Genomic DNA, 23,530 nt, shown 5'->3' with positions numbered 1-23,530 from the left:
AGGGGAAGGGCTCCTTTGTGTACTGTAAAAAGAGATGCTTTCCCATTAGACTGGTGACAATTCTTTGTGATTTTCTATGCTTAATTGCATAAACTTTTTTGTCCCTTTCCTTCATTTTTAAACTAGCAAAATGAAAAGCAACAGCTTTCCGAGTTTGAATATCTTGGATTTTGGTTGACTAATTTAAAATTCCCAGAGGGGAAAATGGAAAACATTTAGCCAAGTCCAATTCCCAAACAGTGGCCCCTCCTTTCAGCTCAGGGAATAAAAGCCTTTTCCCTTACACTCATGTAGATGTGATTTCATCTGCGTAACATACCTCAGAACTGCACTGCAACAGCAACCCTTGCTAACCTAGAAGGAGCCTATGACTGACAGCAGGCCACTGCAAAAATCCAGTGCTTGAGACTTGTTACAGCATCTTGCACTCACCACCCAGAGCAAGTTCATTCATGGAACTTCTCCTTGTTCCCTTTCTAAACTGCTCACTCAGTGTCCCTATTTTCACATCTGCAGCCCACCCTTGTTTTTGCTGGAGAGTACAGAAAAGCCTAGGAGGACCTTTAAATCCATTCACATGATGTATTTGTTTTCTTTTACTATATCAGGATTTAAAAACCACAAAAGTGTTTACTGGGGACATAGTAATTAAAAAATTGTATAAATAAGTTATGCAAAGAATTTATACTGTCTAGAAAAACTAAGGTGTGTGTTGTCTGATCATAGTTATTGCCAAAAGGCTTTGCTCTAGCTTTGTTTTTCACCTTGGCCTGTCAAAAGAAGCAGAGATGGCACATATTCACACAAGGGTGTGGGGATTGCAACTGTCTTGGCTGTACTTTTAATAAAATAACTGCCCATATGGCTTAGTAACCAGAGCTCATGAGGTCTGCTCTGGGGATGCCCCACGGGTGGCAGCACTTTCCCCCACCAACCCTGTGACTGACCAAACCCCTGTGAGGGGTTTCTCACCCTTCCGCTCTCCCTCAGGGGCCTTGGGGCCCCCTTCGATGTTCTGGGCTGTTCCTGATGCTGTTTTCACCCATCCCCCTCCTCTCCTCTGCCTATTTTCAGGCAGGCCCCGGTTACCTTTCCTGGATTTTGAAGTGCTGATTTCTTTCAGCAGATCTGACTTCACCTGTTCAAATATATGGGTGGAGAGGAGAGCACTGATTTGTGCTCTGTTGTTTACTGGAGAAACAAACTTCTGTGTGTTTTTCCTCGTGTCTGCAGGAACCTGTCACTGTCTCTTCACACGTAGTGACCATTTCCAGCCTAACCCCTGCCACTTCCTACAACTGCAGTGTAACCACCTTCAGCCACAATAGCCCCAGCATCCCCACTTTCATTGCGGTTTCCACCATGGGTAAGCAGCACTTCCCTGCTTTCTTCTTCCTCTTCCAGCTACAACATCTGTTTCTCCTTGCTTTCTAAAGCTGCTGTCAGTAATGCTGGCCTCAGGGGTTGTTTGTATCATGGAAAGGCTGCCAGATGTGGATGGATGAGGAAGCAGCTTTAAAAAGTTCTTAGAAAAATCCTTGCTGGGGAGTTGACTTGGAAAAATATATTTAATATAATTAATAAAATATATTTACTAAAATATGTTTAATATAATTGTGGATGTAAAGTTATTCTGACCAAGGCAAGTAAAGAGGGCTTCTGACAAAATGAGCAGAACAGATTGTCTGGTCTCATAGCACAGTCGATAAAACTGTAATATGAAACAAAAATAAATCAAGGTTTTGTTACTGAGACTTGATTCCAATTCTTATTTAAAACAGAATCTATTGTACAAATTTATTTGCAAAAGAAACTCAATTCTAACACATTATATTACAGCACTTCAGCCTGTTATTTTGCTTTTGGGTCAGAAAAGATATTGATTATTTTGGAAGATCAACTTCAGAGTTGAAATGTGCTTTGGAGACATAGATGATGATGAATTTCTGTATTTTATATTTCTTTCACTCTTTTCTCTTGTGTTATGAGTTTCAGTTGAAAAGCAGAAAACACTAATAATCACAAAATACCAAAGTTTTAACAAAAATGCCAGAGTGAAGACATTTCCCCACAGAAATTCTGTAAGAGCAGTAACAAGTCAAAACCTCACTTCATTTCTAGTGGGAGATTTTTCCCTAGGCTGAATGGGATCAGTTCAGAAAGGTAACACTATCAACATTCAGTGGGGGGGAAAAACCAAACCACAAAAAAACAAAATGAGCCCCACGGCAAAACTGACAGCACTTCTGAATTAACCAAGATTCCTTGTTTGTATGCACAGTCACCGAGATGAATCCCAATGTAGTGGTAATCTCCGTTTTAGCCATCCTAAGTATCCTTCTGATTGGACTGCTGCTGGTGACTCTTGTTGTACTCAGGAGAAAACATCTACAAATGGCCAGGTAAGTCCAGATTTATGCTGGTACCAAAAATTTCCAACAACAACAAACACACCAATAGTTGCAATTGAGGATGCTTTCGTGCATGGGTGCTGCTCAATATGTGGGTGCTGCTCAATATGCTTTTGAACAGGATACCTTCAAAATCTTGCTGCTGCTTATGAGTAGCGGTCTTCTCCCTCTATCTGTTTTCATTCTTGACCTGACTTAAAAGCTCAACCTTGTCTCATTTTGAGCTTTGCAAGAGTGGCTGTTTAAGAAGTACAATCACTTTTTATACAAGAGGGTTGTGTCAGGAACCTAAAGGATAATTAGGATCTGAGGCAACTGGGCATAAGCAAGACATCAAGATGTTTAGCAAATCTTTCTTATCATTTGGAAAGAAGATTTTCTATATCAACAGATAAGACAGTTTGTTAATTGGGTCCAGGATACTGTGTTTCAAAGGCCATATAAGGCCTGAGCCCTAGCAGCCTCCCTAGGGTGAGGGAGGATGTGCCCAGGGCCCTGTTAATCTCTCTCTAGAGCACTTGCCAGTCTGCCCCCAAATCCTGGTCTTCCAGTTGTCCAAATTCTGCATTCATATGAGCTTCATTCCTATAGGAACTGCAGCATGAGAAAGAACATATGGGCTCACTTATATGGTGAAAGACTGCATGTCTTTCCATGCAGTCAGGATGCATCCAAATATACACCAAGACTCACAAATCCAGAAGGGGTCTCAGGGTCTGCTCTTATAACAGTGAAGATCACAATTTATTGTGTCATACAGATGAAAGGAAAAAATATCTTGTAGGAGTATAGGGATGCGGTTCCTTCATCTATCTGCACAAATCATTTGTATCTGAATATTGAAATTCAGTTTCCTTTTACTGGTGATTTTACCTGTAGCAGTTCACTTTAATGTGGGTTTTATTATGGCCCGAGTGAACTGTGTAAGTTTCTCAAAACCCTCAATATGTAGTTCACCTCCTGGTTTTGAAAGTGTCCTGGAGTCTCCATCCATAATCTGAGCAATATGTTTCATATTAATTTACTGTGCTGTCTCAAGAAAGGAAATTATTTCATGTAAAAAGCCCACCAACTTATGTGAAGAATCTAGCACTTGGTTACCTAGCAGACACTGTTATTTTATGTGTTTTGGCTATGTATTCCATGCAACAGATTACCATATCACACATTTTGCTGGCTCCATGAAAATCCCAGCAAAATTAATTCTCCTTCGTATTTAATTACTTTGCAAGCAACCTGAAGCTTTTTCTTTTTATCACCTCTTCTAGCCTCAGAAGATAAAAACCCCTGAAGGAAATTTAAAAAGTAGATCGAGTAAGAAGCTGGAAGCAATTGTTTTCTTAAATCAAAGACTCAGAAGTGTCAAGTCAGTTTATCATTTGTGGCTGAAAATAATGGACTTGTGATAAATTCACTGAAATGCTATTCAGGAAATTCAGGGGTTTGCCACAATTATTTTGTGAATCCAAAATTACCACTATGCTGTCAAATGGAGACAATTATACATATGCTCCTTGGATTTCGGACAGTGAACATTTAGTATAGAAAGATAAATATTTAGCATATATACTGAGGCCAACAAGTGCTAAAGCTAGACATTGGGCTGGAAATGCTAGAAAGCCCAAATGTGGACAGAAGATGATCCTATTTGAAACCTTTATTAGCAACTTCTCCCTTATTTCACTCTTTTTAAAGCATCATTAAGAAATCTGATCTCAGGTGGTGGTGAACATTTGTTAGTTTTGGATGACTATGCTAAGGGATTTCAGTTATGTTGATCACAGATTACCTCACATCTAGTCAGAGATGTGAGTGTTCAGCACTTCTCCACAACACCAAGAGTTCTGTGTTAAATCAACACCACAGTAAGCATTGTAAATCTGAAAATGGTAACTTTGTACCCAATGGTCTTCCTGAAACAGGGAATGCGGGGCTGGAACCTTTGTCAATTTTGCATCTTTAGAGAGAGATGGAAAGCTTCCCTATAACTGGTGAGTGTCTGAAGCAAGGCTTTTAATTATGTCTTTCCCCATCTATGCTTTTTGGCAAATATGATATTTAATCTTAAGTGCTTATTTTGTATGCCATCACTGTCCTTCTTTAAGATATTTTTGGGGCTTTGAATGATGACTAAAGACTATGTATTCTGTCACCTTCTGGTTTTAGTAGGGAATGATGTATATACGTGTTAACCAAGTTGCATAGATGTGTTTTGGAAAGATACTTTTCCCTTTCTCTTACAAGCATATTTCCTTACATAAAACAAGTGTAGAAACTTGGTCTATAAATCCATTAGCACCTCCATAGAGATATATTTACATCCAGAAGTAAGCTTTACATCCAGAAGTAAGCCTGCCTGTAGATGACTAATTAGCGACTGTCTTCATGCAGTGCTATTAATTAATTTCTCCTTGCATTACAAGACAAGGACAAGCTAACTCAAATATTTACTGTAACTTAATGTTTAGTGTTGTTGAAAAGGCTGAAAAACTCCCCAAGATATTCTTACTAATCTAGGAAACCACCTGCCAGAGTTGCAGGCACTGACTATGGACTCCAAACCATCACTGACACCATCAGCAGAAGAGAAGTAATTGAACAAAGAAAGTCTGTAGGATTAGATATTATAGAACCAAAAGGGCTCTTCAAAACTAATTGACTGGCACCAGTGTGGTCATTTCCATTTCTGTTATGGAAAATGAGGGCTAATGACTGACCCAAGATTTACTGGTTTGTTATTTAGCAATCTCTGCAAAAACTTCTTCTCTTTCAAGACAAGTCCAAACACAGATATTTAAAAGCATACTGCCAGCCCTATTACAGGATGTAGGAAAAAGAAAATCATAGAATTATAGAATTATAGAACAGTTTGGGTTGGGAGGGACCTTCAGGGGTCGTATGTGCCTTGGTTTTACACCCATGGTCACATTTGTTGATGGCCAGGAAGTTGAAAAGAGGAGTTGGTGCACAGGGAACTGCTTCAATGATCTCACAGGACGCGGCCTGCCAGCAAGGATGGGATTAAATGGATTGACACTGCACTACAGCAAGCCTTTTGCTAATAAGCATGCAAACTGAACTAACAAGCCCTGCAAATCTTGTCAATACCTCACTGTGCTGCTAATTAACTGGATATTAAACAAGCTTCACTTGCTTGGTTTAGCTTTAATAGCAGCCAGCTGTATGTAGTACAAACTAATCTTTCAGCTTCTCTTGCTTGGACTATATTAATGGCAAAGAAGGCAGAAGATCAAACACTCATGTTAATTAAATAGCCAAGCTTGAATCAAATGATTAAATTAGCAACAGATGTTATTAAAATCATAAAAGGATTTCTTTATGGGAAGAGGAATTAACCTAATAGGTTTGGATGTGAAAGTGAAAGTTCTTGTTGCTTATTATATGTGTATATATGTGTATATGTGTGTATATATATGTGTATATATGCATATGTGTATACATACATAAATTATGTTATAAAAATATAAATTGAGGAAAATATTCCCACTTACTATCTCCACAAATTTCTGTTACTGAAGCCACTGTTCCCTAATCTTATGGTCCTGACTTCTCTGAAAGTTAGTAAAGATATCTTGTTTTGTGTGCCTCTGTTGTCTAATGTCAAGACCAAATTCACTGTCCATCCAGGCAGTCAAATGGAAAATATGGCTCTAAAGACAGGTAGAACGATTAAGAAGCCAAATTTCCTTTGGGGTTATTCCAGGGATCTAGTGAAGGAACTATGGGCATATCCACTGGTTCGTTAAGGGAAGCTCAACACAGAAGAGTTTTCAGGGTTTGAGCAGTCTCTGCATCTTTCTTTTAATTGCATAAAACTGTTCTGTACACCTAAGCAGGAGGTGAAAGATTATATAATTCCAGGAAAACAATATTGTATTTATTGAGCAATTACATCGTTTTCATATGTTGAACGAAATCAACTGGTTTAGCTGTCAGAGTTCTTAATTTGTGAACAATATAAATAGGTTTGCAATCATGCTACTGTGTGATTTGATAAAGTGGAAATTTATCAGGATGATAAAAGACCTTAGGCCCACTGTAGGAGAGGATTAGGTCTGAGATCATCTTAGGAACCTGAATGTGCACAGTTCCATGGGACCTGATGAAACCCATCTGCAGGTCCTGAGGGAGCTGGCAGATGAAGCTGCTAAGCCACTGTCCATCATATTTAAAAAATCATGGCAGTCAGATAAAGCTCCTTCCGTCCCTGAAGACTGGAAAAAAGGGAAATATAACCCCCATTTTCAAGAAAAAGAAAGCAGAAGTCCTGGGAAACTACGGACCAGTCAGTCTCAACCTCTGTGCCTGGGAGGATTGTGAAGCAGGTTCTTGTGGAAACTATACTAAAACACATGAAAAACACCGAGGTGGTTGATGACTGACTTTTGCAATCCCTACCAACACCTGGGGAAGGGTCCATGAAGTAACTGCATTGCCCATTTTCTGTTCAGTAGCAAAACTCATTAAAACGTAACTTGGAGTTTCCACTGCATGGGCGGTTTCCTATCACTGGTTGGAAGATTAATATTAGAGATGATTACATTTGACATGACTTTCTTATCAGGGAAAACACAGTATCTGCCAACTTCGTAAGATCCGAGAGTACCAAAAAAGGAAACTTCACTTTGTGGCTCTTCTTTAGAACAGTTGTAGAAGGATGGTATTGCTTTTAAGACAGCAGATTTTCTGATGGGGAGTAAAAACACTGTGGGAGTATTTGTAAAAAAAAAAATAATTCCTGCTAATGGAGCAATCTTTGTTTAAGTTTCATGAGTTTTTCAGATTTGAAAAGTACCTGTAGCCCACTTCACCAACAGGTAGAACATGCCTGAGTAGGTTTCCTGGATTAATGCACAGCAGAGTCTGGTAAACAGGTTGCAAACACAGAAGTTTAGAATGATTTTGTACTCACAGTTCCATTAGCCACAGTGAAATCTGCTGTGAATAGTTATTCATAAACACCACAATAATTTTCATCATATAGAATTTTATGTTGGATATCTGAGAATCCTGCATAGGAAGTCAGGTTGAGGACTAAAATTTCTATGGATGTTAATAATATGAAGTAAGTAAGAGGAAGCCTTTAAGGATTTAGCTGATTTTTAAAACAGAATGTGCTGATCTCCTGATTTCTGTTTGTCTTACTAACTCTCCTCACTTTTTCATCTTTATGTATGTTATTTATTAATGCTCACAGGCGTAGAAGTGTATTTGCTTTCCTAACTCTGCTACCCTCATGCCTTTGGACTGATTATCTTTTGGCATTTTATATTAATCCTTGGTAAGTGATTTACTTGTTTTTCCATATGCAATGTGTAAACAATGTTAGTTTCTATTACATGAAAAATGTGTGATACCTCTGCTTTCAAATGGGTCAAGGCTTTTGAAGATACAATTTTCTTGTACTAGAACTCAGATTGGAGAGGATGTGGGTATCAAAGTATTTGCTACCCTGCTTCATCTGGTTTGTCTGTTTATGCTCCAATCCATTTTGGTATTAAAAAGCTAATCTTATGGTGGTCATCATATTCATCTCATTGCTGTCTTTGCAATTTTTGCCACTTCATTGTAAGTCCTGGCTTCTTCTGTCCCAGTTATTTATTTGTTCATTGCCTGGCATTGCCTTCTGCTGCTGCTGCTTTTGTATTACTAAAATTGCTTAATCGTGCCCCACCTGTTTGGTGTTGTCAAATACCTTAGTTTTTAAAGGTGTGGTTATGCTCTCCTGACATCAGTAAAAGTTTTGCTTTTGGAAACAAAAGTTGGCTGAGAATCAATACAAACTAGCAGTCTCAAAGTATAAAAAGTGAGTTACTCTGTGTGTGTCTCTGTGTGTGCGTATAGTTGATAGTTTAGTCTGAAAATAGTCCATAAAGACATAATACACAACTGACTGGGGTTTTTTTTCAATACCTAACCAACAAAACCACAGTCTATTTAGAACCTGAACTGTTTTACAAACCATTTAACAAATAAGTATGATTGACTATGATCTAAAAGTGCTCAATTTATATAAGATAAACAAGCTCCTGATGGTCTTGAGTCCAAGGTATAGTGATTTACAAAAATGTGATACCAAAGTTAAGGTTTACTTTTGACCAAACATTTTCTCTGGTGCTATCATAGTACTACCATTCAGCACAAAAGCCCTGGCAGGCAGTCACTGGTTTTCATTGAGTTGCATTGAGTATGTAGTAAAAATCATGTAAATTTTCAGTGGACTCAAAAATGAGTGGGTTTATGTAACTAAATAAAGGTCCGTTTCTTCTCCCAAGAAAATAAAAGCATGATCCCAGCACCCAGCTGAAGAACTGCATCTTTCCAAGGTTAAGATTATATTGACTTTTAACTTACATGATGTAAACTCAACTGTCAGAGTTGCAAAATGATGGAGGATCAGGCAAGCAGTTTGTTATTGTGTAGGTTACAGTGATCTCTCTTAACTCTAATGGTCAAGAAGCCCAAGGTGGCCACTACCTATGGCACTGCTGCAAAAACATTGTAATCTTCTTTTTCCCTTTGTCCTCTTTTTGGTTAATATGCATTAACTCACCTTGCCAGATGTGTATCTTCAGAAGTTTTCTCTTCAGTCAAGCTACCTAGTTTAGTATAGATGACCAAGTTTAAAGGAGCTGAATGAGATGAGAGTAATCCCTCTCTTTGAATCTTAATCTGTAGCGTAAATGGAAGAACAGATGAAACACCAGCTAATATTTCAAATGTCTTTGTTTTGCACATAAATTATTTTAAAACATTTATGAACATTCAGGAAACAATTACAATGCTAAAAATGAAAGGCCTCTTGAGACTATCAATGCACAAGAAAATGTTGCTGAGAAATGGATGTCAATCATTTGTTTTATTGCCTCTTGAAGTGTTCCCTGGAGAAGTGTTCTTAGAAGCATTCCTATCATAAACAGCATTCAGATTTCTTTTTCTTTTGAAATTAATTCCAATGTGCCCGACATTAAAAGGCTTACCATAGTCATAGAGGATAAAATATAAATGTGTTGAATAATTTAGAGAAATGAATTTCAAGATTTCATTGGGAAAAATCTTTAAAGTTGTAGAATACTACTAGGCTGTGCACATACTACACATAAATGTACAGATACACTACAGAGAGTATCCGTTTAGATAACAGTAGCCTGAAGAATTTAAAATATTTGGAAAGTAAAGCTTGGCATAGTAAATCCTTCACAATAGTGTAAAGCTGGTATTGCTATATCTTATTTATTCTGCAGGCAAAGCTCCACATCTGAATGGAAATGTACCTTGACAAGATAACAAAATTACTACGGGTTGGGTGCAGCTGCTCCAAAAACTGAACATGTTGTAAAACTTAATTTTGGAAATGAGTAGTGGATTTTGTGTGGGTTTTGTGGGTGGTTTTGGTTTGGTTTTTTTTTAGTCATTATAATGTGATGATATTGTTTAATGCTTAGGAAGAAAAAAAATGATACTACTAAAATCTCTTCTGAGTAAGCAAGAATCTATTAGTGCTCTGTGGATGACTTAACAGAGGTTATAAGTGTTTTCAGACATCTAGCCAAATTATTTCAGGGTGCTCACTTTGTGCATTCAATCTGATTGATTGCTTAACATTTTTGTGGCAGCAACAAGATGAACACACACCCTTTCTCCAAAAAGAACCCCACATGGTGGTAGTTAGTGCAATGCAGTTTTTGAGTCCATATCTTATGGGTTATACTGCTTAACACTCATAAGCTTGCTTGCAACTGTCACTAGTGATTTATATGACTCATAAATCATGTGAAGACAGTGTATAACATGGCTGGCATAATTATCTCTAGCTGTGAAAAGTCAGTTAATATTACCTAAGGTTTAAGCTTGAATCTGATGAAGTCAGCAGGGTGTTTGCCATTGTCTTCATTGATCATCATAAGCAGGTTATGAAATGGGTGATAAATATTGCTCAGGACCTCTTTTGCTTCACCCTTACTTGAATTTGCAAACAGTGGTCTTCCTTTACCCAACAGATGCTTCTCATTCCCAAAGTCTCTCTAGTGTTGGCGTCCAGTTTCCCAGCCCACTAAAGCCAGAGCAGAGCAGCCTTGAGGGCACCACGGTGGTTCATCCACTGCAACAGCACAGCCCTCTCCCAGTCTCAGCCGAGCTTAGGCCCCAAGGACTCAGCGTCAGCCTACCTGAAGCCAACAGTGCTGTTTGTTTGGTCAGGATTTGTAGAGAACACATTGTTTCTATTGGACCAGAAAACATAATTTCTTAAATCAGTACTGATTTTGAATAAAAAGTCTACAGTAGTTCAATGAGTGAAAAACACTTCCTTTTTTTTTTTTTTTTTTTTTTTACAGGAGTAAAAATGGATTGAAGAAGAGAAAGCTGACCAAGTATGTAACTTCTTTGATATTTAAGGAAATAAAAAATGGATTAAACATGCATTATGGAGTACATGGTATAACTTTATTACAGTTACTTTTTGATAAACACATCCTGAGAGAGATATCTATCTGAAGGCAGAAAACAAACAATAATTGGACAAAAGCAATTTTCTCAACAGATAAAGTTGTGGTAGAACAGGTCCTTACTGATAGAAAATTAGTCATCAGGGAAAAGATCAATTATTCAACTTAGTGATTCCAGCAGAGCTTATCCTTAGTTAAAAATGATAAATAGTGAAAAACTGGGATGCGTTTGTTTGTAGTGATGTTTCCCTCTTGACATGAAACTCTCATTATGGTTGTTGCTAGAGCATTAGATCATTAATGCTAACGGGTAAGCAGGAGTAATTAAGTGGTGATAAGACAGGTTCCTTTGGGCATATTGCCTCGAAGTAAATGAAAAGATTACTGTGTACATGCTTCAGTAGCTTGTAAATTAGAGCATGATAATTAGGTGAGGGAAGCTGCTTACCTGTGTTTCATTATTCAGAGCATTAGCCTGATTATTCCTCTCTTATGTTCAGAGGCTGTGCCTATATTAACAGATAGATCCTCACCTAGCAAAAAAGTATGTAAAATGATGTGAGTTGCTACATCAAGGCTAGTTTATAGCTGCTGAAGCTCTGCATTTGATACCCCCATGCCACTTTATTTAGCCATGGTCTCTCTGGGAGAAGAATTTGACCTCTGATGACAAATGTGTACAGTTGTCAAAGCCAGCAAAGAAAGAAGCAATGGCAGTGGCATCCAAAATGGTGGTTTAGGAGATTTTTTTTTTGGTGGAATTTCTAAAGAAAATGAAAACCTAATTATGAAATCCACTTTTCTGCATGAGCAAAGCTCAGATGAGATTTAAAAGTGTTTCTGGCAGATGTGAAAATATCTGAGAGCAACATTTTACGTGGCACAAGAGACAAATGAAACAGCAGCTGTCCTGGTGCTATAAGCAGACTGGTGGGATGGTACTGAGAGCGGGTCTGTGATGGGGTGCTGGATCTTCACTTCTCATGGTGCCACCTGTGCCTTGGAAACAACCCACGCAAAAACAGTTCAGGAGCCAGGGAACTGTAAAAAGAGTGCATAGGCCATTCCCCTGGCCTCAGACCAGTGGTTTCCCTCAGGTAGGACAACTCTAACACACCCAAACACAGGGTGGTTGCCATCATCAGCACCAGCCGCAGCAGCATTAAGCTCATCCAGAGGGATCAGCACCCCTCTCTCAGCCTCTCTGGTGCCATTATTCTGTGATGCAGGTAATGAGTAATATACCCACTATTTGGTAGCATTCAACCACGAGACTTTTTCTTGCTCTTTATTGTTGCTTTCTAGCATTAACAGTTGCAAATACATATTTATGACTTGATAGTATTCTAGGAAAAATAGAAATAAAATGTACTAAAAATATTTGGGGGTTTGTTTTGGGTTTGTTTGGGGCTTTCTTTTTTCCTTAATTTCTGTGTGTTTTTTATTTTAAAGCCCTGTCCAGTTGGATGATTTTGATGGATATATCAAGGATATGGCCAAAGATTCGGATTATAAATTTTCTCTGCAATTCGAGGTAAATCTATGGGGACTCTGTCCTTGCCTAGCTGCCATGCCTAGATCAGCTATTTCCAAATGTTAGTCTTGCATGGCATGTTCCTGTACTCTGTGTTGTTTGCACGCTGTTGCTAGGTGGGTCAGCTTCCGTTCCAGTTATTCAGAAATTAAAAATGGACCCTGGTGTCATTAAAAGCTGTAGTTAGTAAGCTGATTTGAGTGGCTCATCACACTTGATTTGATATAATTGTCAGACCAGCACACTTCCTTCATGTTTAGGACATGCTGGCAGCCTGAATTAAAGACATTAAAATCCTGAATTCATTTTAATTATTTCATTTCCTGAATTCGACAGGAAGCATTAGAATGAGGAGGTGACATCAAAAATATCTTTAAGTAGGTCTCCCTAAGACCAGTTCAGGTATATTCTCTTAATTACACAGAATTTAAAGTCAGTTTAATAGTATAAAACTAAAGAGCTCTTATCCTAGGGCTAGCTTGCAAAGATTTATACATGGAAAGGGAGTAGGGAGGACAGTCAGGGTGTTAACCACCATTCTGGGTGGTTGACACGTTCCCTTCCTGCCAGTAAAAAGTCTTCTGATGCATCATATACTAGATGTAGCTACTGAAGATAATGACTAGATAGATCTTCTAAGCATTCCCAGGTATCAAGATAAAAAAACAACACTTGAGGAGCTGAAGAAAAAACATTAAGTGGGGCAGATGACCCCACAGAAATAACTTATCACCCCCTCGTTTGACACTATTTTGGCTAATTTGTGTTCAGGTAGAGAGGAACAGTCCTCAGCCTCAGCCTTGGGTGGCAGCAGTGCATCAGCAGCATCAGCAGGAGAGACCACATCTTTGCTCTCTACCTGTTTGGAGCCAAACTCAGAGACACCAGATAAGGACAGTCAGTGTGATCCTGCTGTCAATTTATAAAGTGATTTATGAACGTTTTCAGTCTGGTACCTGCCACAAGTAATAACTTAACCAGGCATTATTTTTTGAGTGTTTGTGAGCTTGACCTTGGTGTTTCTCTTTCTGTTATCCCAGGAGCTAAAACTGATTGGCCTTGACATCCCCCACTTTGCTGCCGATCTTCCCATGAATCGCTGTAAAAATCGCTACACGAATATCCTGCCATGTAAGTACAATACATACAGGCTTCTGCTAAAGTCCCTGATAAAGAGGGAAAGAAGAGTTTTAATAAGAGAACTGGAGAATCAGAACAAACTTCCTAACTCATAACAGCCTGGTTCTAAAACCTGTCCTTAGAGAGATGTTTTTAGTTAGCTTTGAAGAGCTTTATGAGGATGTTTATTGCCAGGAGTTTGGAGATGAGAAGCATAAGGTGTCCTTTCTACTACTGAGTATTGTAACTATGTTCCTCTTACAATTTTAATGAAACCTAAGGGAGCCCAAAGGGACAGCAGTTCAAGGGTGTATTTTGGAGAACAGTAATGAATGTGCATCTGTGTAATGTTACTGAAACAGGTATTGCTCTCTCTTGGTAAATATGAGAATTTTCCAATGGATTTTTTTTTTTTTTGCTCCGGTTTTTATAAGCTTAATTTTAATTTTGCCATATTTGAGAGACTTTTTTTTTTTCTCCTTTCACAGATGATTTTAGTCGTGTCCGGCTAGTTTCAATGAATGAAGAAGAGGGGTCTGACTACATTAACGCCAACTACATCCCTGTGAGTACAGAAACTTGGTCAGTGTAAAGAACAGTGTCCTGCATAGCAGTTAGTGTGTCACCTGCAGATAGCACAGTATCTCCTAGATGCTCAGTCAGATTCTCAGCATCTCCTTCAGCTTCCAACATTTTGCCCAATTTTAAAAGTTTGGCAAATTTTGCCACAGCAGCACTGAGAAACCTAGATTATACTGGTAAGGAAACAGGGAGGAAATGTTAAATGGTTCAGTAGCTTTTGAAGACAGGTAGGAAAAACATGAACTCTGAAATGAGAAACTCCTCCAGGTTTCTGCAGCACATGGAAAAAGGATTGTGTCAGACACACCACAAAATGCACACAGCCCAGATGTGTGGAGAGTGGAGAGAGCTGTTTTCTGCCTCGTCCCTGGTGCTCCCAGTGTGTCTCCCTGTGCCTGGCATAGAGCAGCCATTTACCAGGGAGTAGCACCCAGAGTTTTAGGATAATTAAAGTACACACAGAGCTGTATTCAACCATTTTAACAATGGGGGTGGGCTAAAACCTCATCAGGTCTTTCCACTTTTGCCTGAGCTTGTGTAGTCACTTAGGCTTATCCCTGCCACTGCCACAAAGGTTCGCCCCTCTGTTATCCATCCCTTGCTATAGCTCAGTGTAAGCTGTGTTAGGGAGAGCAATGTCCCCTGGGTCCCTTTGCAAGGAGTGGAGGCAGGACACTATAACATCCATTTAGAAAAATGTCTGGGGACCATAGGCAGATGAGCATTTCTGCACTCTTGATGTGAACAGTTGACAGAGCTGGCCCTGGCTATGCTGGAGAGACCTGAGTCAGCATTATGGAAATGGAAGGAACCCTCAGATGAGTCATTGAAACCATGTTTTTGTCACTATGGCATCACCCATGCATGTAGTGCTGAGCATATTGCCTGCACTTAGTTTCTATGTGTCAGGAGCACGAACCTAAACACTCACGCTCCAAGTTCTTGAGCTTGCAGTGAATCAAAAAAGAAAAATGTTCCAATGTCCAAAACCATCATTCACAGTGTCTGGATTATGGATAATAGGATTTTATGTAGCAGTCCTTTTCAGATTGTTCAGTTGTGTTTTTATACTTTACATCTCTTCAGTTCTACTTACTGCATAATGCTGACCATAGAAACTGGGACACACGTGTCATCTTAATGCTTGGCTTTTCCTGACAATTGCTTCTCCACTCACTACCTGCCTCCAAACACAGACACTAGTGGTCATCTGTGTCCCTGTGATAACGGAGGTTTGATACTTAGCCCGACGTAGCCCATGCAGGAAAAAAAGCCACCCCATTGAATTCTGTGTAGTGCAAAAACTCAGATTGAGACTTCTAGATGTCTGGAGGACACCATTTACAGAAAGTGCTCCCAAATCACAACTATTTTTACAATCCACATGCTGTGGTGGCACAGAAATGGCCCAGTTTACATTACCTTATGCTGCGTGGTAGACTTATCTTTCACTCTTATTAGAAACAACAAATAACTTTCCAAATGTGGTTTTGATGATACAATCTCCGTAAATATGGTTATAGCAGATGCCAGAATGGCCATTCTGTGGACCTTTTATTACAGTCTTTATAGCCGTCTTTTGTCTTGGAGAGGGGAAGAAGTCTTTCCATGTTGATTGGGATAGGAGAAGGAATACACGGGTATAAAACATCTAAGCTTCAATAAAATATGGCAGTGATAATCTTCTAAGGGTGTGGATTCCACATATTCTATATTATTTTAAGCAGAATTCTAATTAATGTTTTACTAATTGAAGTCCTTATAACATAAACACATATAATCCTGTTTATTGCTATCTTCTGTTTACACCAGTGACTGAAAGTCACCCACTGTTTGGGATTAGCAAGCTAAGCATCTGTAACTGGATTTTTGCCTATAACTGAGCAAACCCTTCAATGAAACCTGGAACTTTGATTTAGGATTCCCATTACTTGTTTTTTTAACGTTGCCTTTCCTGCTCTCTGGGAAAAGGATTCATATAGCAACAGCTTCATCTTCTGTCCTTCATTCTAGATTGCTTACACTTCGGGAGCACTGAAAACTGGCAATATTTGTAATCTCAAAATAAACTAAAAAATATCATGAAGTAGTTTCTTTATACTAGAAATCACTTTTTGAAGTACAAATTGAACTTGAGCAAGCTAAAAAAATACGTATGGCAGAGAAATATACGTATTCTGAAGCAGTAATCATGTTGGTAAACAGCACCCATCTCTTTGTTTCTTAGGGTTATCATTCACCCCAGGAATATATTGCAACCCAAGGACCACTGCCAGAAACTAGGAATGATTTTTGGAAGATGGTTCTCCAGCAGAAATCTCAAATTATTGTTATGCTCACTCAGTGTAATGAGAAAAGAAGGGTATGTAGCAAAATCTTGCACATAGTATAAAAGACTATTCTGAAAATATACTTGTTCTCTGGTGAGTGAATATCTTTATATCTTTTCATTGTTATCTGATCATGAGAAAGCATCATAATGAGACCTAGAATGGCACTTCATACACTTAAGGCAGGCATTGCAGGATGATTAAGGGACTGGAGCATCTTTCACATGAGGAGCGGCTGACAGAGCTGGGACTCTCCAGGCTGTGAAAGAGAAGTCTCTGGGGATTTTGTTGCTTTTTATTAATATATGATGGGAGGGAATGGAGACAAGGGAGACCTCTGTGGTGCCCAATGATAAGACAAAAGCCAGTGAGCACAAATTAAAGCATATTAAATTCCATCTGAAATCAGGAATCACTTTTTTACTGTGAGAGTGACTGAGCACTGGCACAGGTTGCACAGGGAGGTTGTGTAGTCTCCATCCTTGGACATACTCAGATGCTGTCTGGAAATGGTCCTGATGGCTCTTGGAGGCCCTGCTTGAGCAGAGGAATTGGACCAGAAGACCTCCAGAGGTCCTTTCCAGCCTCAACCACTCTGTGACTCTGCATTTCTAAGTTTAAATAATGATAAAATACAAGTATTATGCTTTACGTTTTCCTTGACATCGTCATAGAAATATTTGGAATATAACTTATTTTTTTATATGTATATTCCAATTACCTGTGTTTTCTTCCTTTTAGACCTATTGTATTAGGAAAACAATCTAAAAAGAAACTATCTATTCCCATTCTTCACTATACTAATGCTACCCTTCAGAAAACCAATGCACAGCTTATGTCCATAGTAACACAAATAGGAATGATCAATCTGAAAATCATTGCAGGATATATTACCTCACAGCATCAAGTAAATAGTGCTGTAGACATTTCTAAAACTGAGGTTCAGTATACTTTTGATTGTGCTTTTTTGTATATCCATACATATTTATATAAATAAAAACATGTTTATGTTTCTTTCCTTTTCAGGTGAAATGTGATCATTACTGGCCTTTTACAGAAGAGCCCATTGCATATGGGGACATCACAGTAGAGATGCTGTCCGAGGAGGAGCACACAGACTGGGTTTATAGGAATTTCAGAATTAGCTATGTAAGTGATGACAACTCCTACCTCTCCCCATGTTTTGAGTTCCTTTAAGTCTCTGAGACAAAATGTGCTGTGTTGAGAATCTTATTTCACCTAAGGCCTCTAGAGCTTTTAGCAATATTTTTTTTATGATAATGAGTATTTTTCTAAATCTTTCCTTTGCCCCTGTAATGTTTTTCTTTTTTTCTTCCCTTTTGGTGTTTTATTTTTTCTATGAAACTTGAAAAGAAAAATTCTCAAGAGTCCAGTCTTGATTTTTTGCCAGCAGATTTGTTTTTTATCTGTGGCAAGATGAGAAAGGAGAGGGAATGGAATAGAAAGAGGAAAAAATCTTAAACTTGAAAAATACAACAGTTCTTGATTTTAAAGCAAAATAAAATTGAACCACTATGAGGGAAAAAAGCAAGAGCCAAATCCTAAACCCAGAAAAAAGAGTTCATGCCATTTTGATAATGATGTCCTGATACCCCCTGCCCTTATTAATCAAATAGTGTGTAAATTCTTTGCCATTTTTTTGGCTGCCTTCACATTCTTAGGCTGTATTTGGGAAAAAAAAAAACAAAAAACAACACACTACAAAATGACAGAAAAACCTCGGTCTGACTTAGTATGACTGCACTGTTAAAACTCCTGTGAACATGCTGCTGTTCTGCTTCTCCCATTAGGCTGATGAGGTGCAAGATGTGATGCATTTTAACTACACTGCCTGGCCAGATCATGGTGTCCCCACCACCAACGCTGCTGAAAGCATCCTTCAGTTTGTACAGATGGTCAGGCAGAAATCAGCAAAGACTAAAGGTCCCATGATTATTCACTGCAGGTAAATGCTTCAAGGAAATGGAGAACTAAAGGCTGTAACTCATTAAATAGATTGGAAAACCATTGGAACCCCCAGATCTGTCCTTCCAGTGACCAGAGGAGGAGGATGTGCACAGAGACACACATCTGCAGAGAAGTAGCATACTGCTGGACAGACCACACTATCCATACCATGAAGGTGTGAAATGAGAGCTCAGGGTCAGGTTCTGAGCTGGTGTACATCAGGATTGCCCATTGTGCTCCTGAAGCCATTTGTTGATAACATTCGAAGAGATGACTCTGCTCTACAAAGAAATGCCTTGGTGTCTATGGCTGTGGGCTGAAATCCCAGCCTCACTGTAGTCAAAGCAGGGGACTAATTCTTTATCCTTAACACCAGAGAGAACCAGCTCCAGTGAATAGTATGTCTCCGTGCAGATCTCCTCTGGGCATTCCGTTTGCGGTACATTCAGGAAGTGACATGAAGAGCAGTATGCTGTGCTAGAAGTAATACCAGTATCCAATCCTAACAGTTATATAGGATTTTTTTGTTTGGTTTTCTTTTTTGGAGGAAGGTTGTTTTATATAGTGTCAGATTTATCTCTTGTGCATCATCTGGACTTTATTAAGATACTCGCTTACTTGTCCTCTCTAGGAGCAGCTACCATGTTAGTTGTGATATCATACCAGATTGGTTCCTGTTGCAGTTCTCTTAACTAAATTCAATCCGCTTTGTAGCTCCTCACTCAAATAGCTACTTGCAATAGGTTTCTCAGATATATGTAAATAGATGGTTTGCAGAGGGTGAACATATGTACGTTATGGTGACATATTCTAATGGAAGTCAAGATGTGATGAGATTAATCTCAGCCAACCCTACATCACCCACCCTAGAGGCAGCAGCTAGATTGCTGCACAATGAGTGAGCACTCTCCAACACTGTCTTTCCTGGTGTTGATATGATGATCAGCACTGACTGTCTCTTGCCATCACTTTGCACACTTCTGAGAGCTCCTTCCCAGAAAACAATCTTTTATAGCAATATAATTTCTAGTTTCCAGATACAGCACTTAATGTTCTACTGGAATGCAAAACAACAACAGCAAATCACACAGCCCTCCCCTGTAACTTAATGGAGAAATTCATAAGGGATATTGTTTTGGGAGTCCTAACATTGAGAAAGGTGGTAGAAAGGCAGGAAAAGATTATTATATATAGCATTGCGAAATCAGATTGCTTATATACCACTTGCTTGTTCTGGGAATGCATAGAAGCAAGTAAAAGAGAGCTGGGTAACAACTGTAGTATTTTCTTTTTAATTAGGATGCTTCTAGCAGCAAAAAACGGTGTTTTCAGATAGTATTTTTATTGTATACTGTACATCTTAAACAATATAGATTAAAAGTAGCAATGCTGTGAAATGAGTGGTAGGGGGGAACAATTCATTTGTCAACTCCTACAGAAATTGCTCAAACGTTAAAAAGTCACAAAATGAATTTATCAATGAATGAATCAGAAGTTCTGTTGTATTCATCTTATTTGAGATGTTGACAGTTTTCTTAAACACGGGCAAAAAAAAAAACCCCAACATGTTTTGTGACAGTTATGTTGAACTGTGTTGAGATGAACTGTTACGCTTTATTGCAAGTATTTCCAAGGCTTTTCTGAAAGACATGACAAGACAGCAGAAAGAACTTTTGCTAAGACACACTTCTATCCTTCATAGTAGGTATGGTGTTGGGATGCTATATGAAACTCCATAAAACCTCTAAAACCATACCTCTAATGAAATCAGGCTTAAACATTACATGTGAAATCACAGTCAAAGAATCATACACACATACGAATCTCTAAATCAAAACAGTATGTCTTTTTTCTAGTCACTAAGCTTCTCTTTCGGGGGGGATAACAATTTGTTAGCCAAGTGATTGCTGGCTATTCTATCTAGTGCTTCCAAGAGAGATGTCTAGGAGTAGACAGTTCTGGGTGGTCTGTCCTTTGAGGGTTAACTTCAGTAGTGCACTGCCTTTGCAAAGCCAAGAGCTTTGCAGTGTGGAGAGCTGTGAAGCTGAATTGTTCAGGTTCAACTCCAGTTGCCTCTGTGCAGGAACTGGAGTCTCTACAGTTACGACTGCAGTCACTGTAGTTAAAGATGTCTCATGAAATCTTTGAGGGGAGCAGTGAAAATAGGAGGAGCAGGCAGCTACGAGTGGATGAATATACATTGCACGTTTTGTAAGTGAGTGCATGGAGAGGAGTGTAGGAAGGTGGAATAACTGCATAAACAATGGATGAAGAATTGCACGGTTTTGAGTCATACTGATTAACCAACCTGTCTGACTTCAGATTAGCTACATCTGATTATCACAGCTGCAGGACACCTGCTTTTTGCAATACTACTGATTTTCCTGTGTGTCTCCATCAGAAAAGCCTAAAATGAGATGCATAACTGTGTGTTGCAGTGCTGGAGTGGGACGAACAGGAACCTTTATAGCCCTGGATCGGCTCTTACAGCACATCCGTGATCATGAGTTCGTAGATATATTGGGCCTGGTGTCTGACATGCGGTCCTACAGAATGTCCATGGTGCAGACAGAGGTAAAATCAGTTTACTTCAACATTGTGAACATATCATCGGACCTATTTCATACATCTCTATAGTGTCTTCATGTTATTCCCCCTGAACACTTGACAAAATAGCTATGAATAGATACAATAAAATTTTCATCTTTGTTGTAATATTGTCATGTTATTAATTGGCTGCATAGATGGATTGATAACATATCTACAATCTCACTGATGTCTTCCAGGGGGATGGGTTATTCTCACCTTCTGTGAAATTAATATGAAAAAAATGCATTAGAATAGATTAACATATGAAATTTTCAAACCATTTTGAAAAGAATTGAGCTTGCTGAGAGGATTAATGGCCCATGAAATTATATCAGTATTGGACAGCCATTCCTGCTTATTCAAGAGGGTACCATCTGGGCAAGCGTAGGAACTCAAGTTACACAGAGGTAATACAAATAGTGAGCAAAACAGATAAAAGGATTGTGAGATTACCAGGCACACTTCTTGCCCCTCTCCATGCCCAAACATCTGCTGCGTAGTTCTTTTTCCATTTTTGCAAAGCAAATGCTGGAAGAGTAGTCATACTGTCAGAATATATAATGGAAAAAATCACAAAATCTTTTTGCAAAGCAGAAGCTTTAATGCATCCTGATTCCTCTGCTAATGAGGGAAAGATTTCATGCCTGTTGAGCTCCTCATTGGTTACACACAGTGTAAGCTGGCAAACTCCATATAATTGGAAGTGCCACCATCACTGTTTGCAGGGTAGGTCTGGCAGATAATCTAATGCCAAGGGTTGTTGAATCTAGAGCAAAGCCAAAAAGACTTAGCAGGGAGAGAGGAGGAAGAAAACCTGCAATGACAACAACTAGCATCTATAAATAAAAAAATGATTATTATTCTCAGACCATTCCAAATCATTCCTATCCAGCTACAGGTTTTCACCACAATTCACTATACTGACCCAAAGGCAGATCTGAAACCCTGATGCTGATTTCAGCTGCAATTGCTTTAGCACTCCAGAGGTGATGCAATTCTTTCTATTTTTTTTCTTTTCTTCCCATGTACAAACCCATTGCCTGCCTGGCGCTGATGTCAAGGGCTGGGCTTTGGCAGATGCTGGGCTCCTGCTGCTCCAGGCAATGTCTAAACCTGGCTGCAGAGGTCACCAGGTGACACAGACACTCAGGTGCAGAGGCCACAGAGAAAGCTTTCCTTATAAAACCTGAAACCACACACAGCTCACCTGAGTTCATGTTGCCTCGTACACTGGAAACTTGGCAGTGTTTCACTGAGCCGTTTAAGAAAACAAATGGCACAGGCCCCAAAAGGGGGTTAGAGCAGAGAATACCAGTTGAGTCGAAACCAATTTCTTCAAACTAGAGGAAATCAAAGCAATTCTGTCCTCTGAAGCATTGATATCTCCTGGCATCAGCAGACCACTCAGAACAGGGGCTGAAATTCAGACTTAGGTTTTGTGACTCCTTTTTTTGCTTGGGCGCCACTCACTCCCTTGCACCTAGTGCACATAATGTAAGCATTCATCAGGGTTTACCTACTTTCTCTTTGAAATCTAAAAGTCATCAATTAAGATTCTCCCAAACTGCATTACAGGGTTTAATCCGTATCATGATAATACTTAGAAAAGCCAGTCCATAACCAAACCCAAAGATAATCACAGCCTTGTTGCACAAAAAACCTATCCACAAATGTAACAGTGCCATGTGATTGATCTGACCTACTTACAGTGTCATTTGCACAGAGGTTGATAACTCCCCAAATAATTGACTAACTGCTCTGTGAACAAAATCAGATTTCAGCTTGTTATTGGCAAAGAAGTCAAGCACCAAGGAATATGAAATAAGTTCATTAAAATATTTCAGGTGTATATGTGGCATGGATGCAGTTGGTTGCACATAAAACATTCAGGTACCTTTCTGGGAAGGGATTCATTTCAGGCTATATAAAACAGACCTACTTTAGCTGAGATTCAATGGAATTATTACACTTTATTCTGTTCTACTCTGTTCTCATCTCCTACCATCATTCAGGTTATTAGTAAGAGATTATGATGCCAGGGCAGCTCAGGTGGATTTCGTGCTTCCTCAGCTGCTATGTATCTTTAACAATTGCTGGCTATTATTTTGGGACCTGACAACACACTATACATTGAGAGGGTCTTGGAAGGGAGAGACAAAGAAGCATTGCAGGCTGTTACTGTGCGCTATCAAACTGTTTCACTGTTTGGGTTTTTGTCATGCTTTCTGAGGTGCAAAAATGCCTGCTCATTTGGTCTTCTCTTCCAGGAACAATACATTTTTATTCACCAGTGTGTGCAACTGATGTGGCAAAAGAAGAAGCAGCAGTTCTGCATCAGTGATGTTATATATGAGAACGTCAGCAAGTCCTAGTTCAGAGTCACAGGTGGTAAGTAAGTCAGGCAAGCCTGGCCCTGTGCCACGCCTGCAGCCTCACATCCCAATTTCTTAGCTGCAACCAGCAACATGGGCATTTGCTCCAGGTGCTTTGGTGGTGTTTTGGAGCTTTCTGGGCCTCCTCCCCCATGTT

The 23,530-nt window shown here is 39.2% G+C and overlaps 1 protein-coding gene across 2 annotated transcripts in view; it reads left to right on the top strand.

Annotated features, from left to right (window-relative positions):
* Window positions 1–23,530, top strand: part of PTPRO (protein tyrosine phosphatase receptor type O) — a 151,854-nt gene that overhangs the window by 125,983 nt on the left and 2,341 nt on the right. The window contains exons 14-26 of one of the 2 annotated variants that reach the window (XM_061363922.1): window positions 1,234–1,366; window positions 2,282–2,402; window positions 4,334–4,402; window positions 7,630–7,713; window positions 10,769–10,804; window positions 12,332–12,413; window positions 13,454–13,544; window positions 14,021–14,097; window positions 16,342–16,476; window positions 17,471–17,593; window positions 18,256–18,410; window positions 20,851–20,986; window positions 23,269–23,389. In XM_061363922.1, the coding sequence (XP_061219906.1) occupies window positions 1,234–1,366; window positions 2,282–2,402; window positions 4,334–4,402; window positions 7,630–7,713; window positions 10,769–10,804; window positions 12,332–12,413; window positions 13,454–13,544; window positions 14,021–14,097; window positions 16,342–16,476; window positions 17,471–17,593; window positions 18,256–18,410; window positions 20,851–20,986; window positions 23,269–23,373 (1,347 nt within the window). In that variant the 3' untranslated portion in view covers window positions 23,374–23,389. The remainder of the gene's footprint in view (window positions 1–1,233; window positions 1,367–2,281; window positions 2,403–4,333; window positions 4,403–7,629; window positions 7,714–10,768; window positions 10,805–12,331; window positions 12,414–13,453; window positions 13,545–14,020; window positions 14,098–16,341; window positions 16,477–17,470; window positions 17,594–18,255; window positions 18,411–20,850; window positions 20,987–23,268; window positions 23,390–23,530) is intronic. The other variant, XM_061363923.1, reaches the window with a different exon arrangement.

The sequence above is a fragment of the Neopsephotus bourkii genome, unplaced genomic scaffold (assembly GCF_033783945.1).
Source record: "Neopsephotus bourkii isolate Nb327-2 ecotype Australia unplaced genomic scaffold, CSIRO-AGI_Nbou_v1 NB_1183, whole genome shotgun sequence".
Taxonomy (NCBI): domain Eukaryota; kingdom Metazoa; phylum Chordata; class Aves; order Psittaciformes; family Psittacidae; genus Neopsephotus; species Neopsephotus bourkii.
Note: the sequence above shows the minus strand (reverse complement) of the source record. Positions and strands in the feature narration are given on the sequence as shown.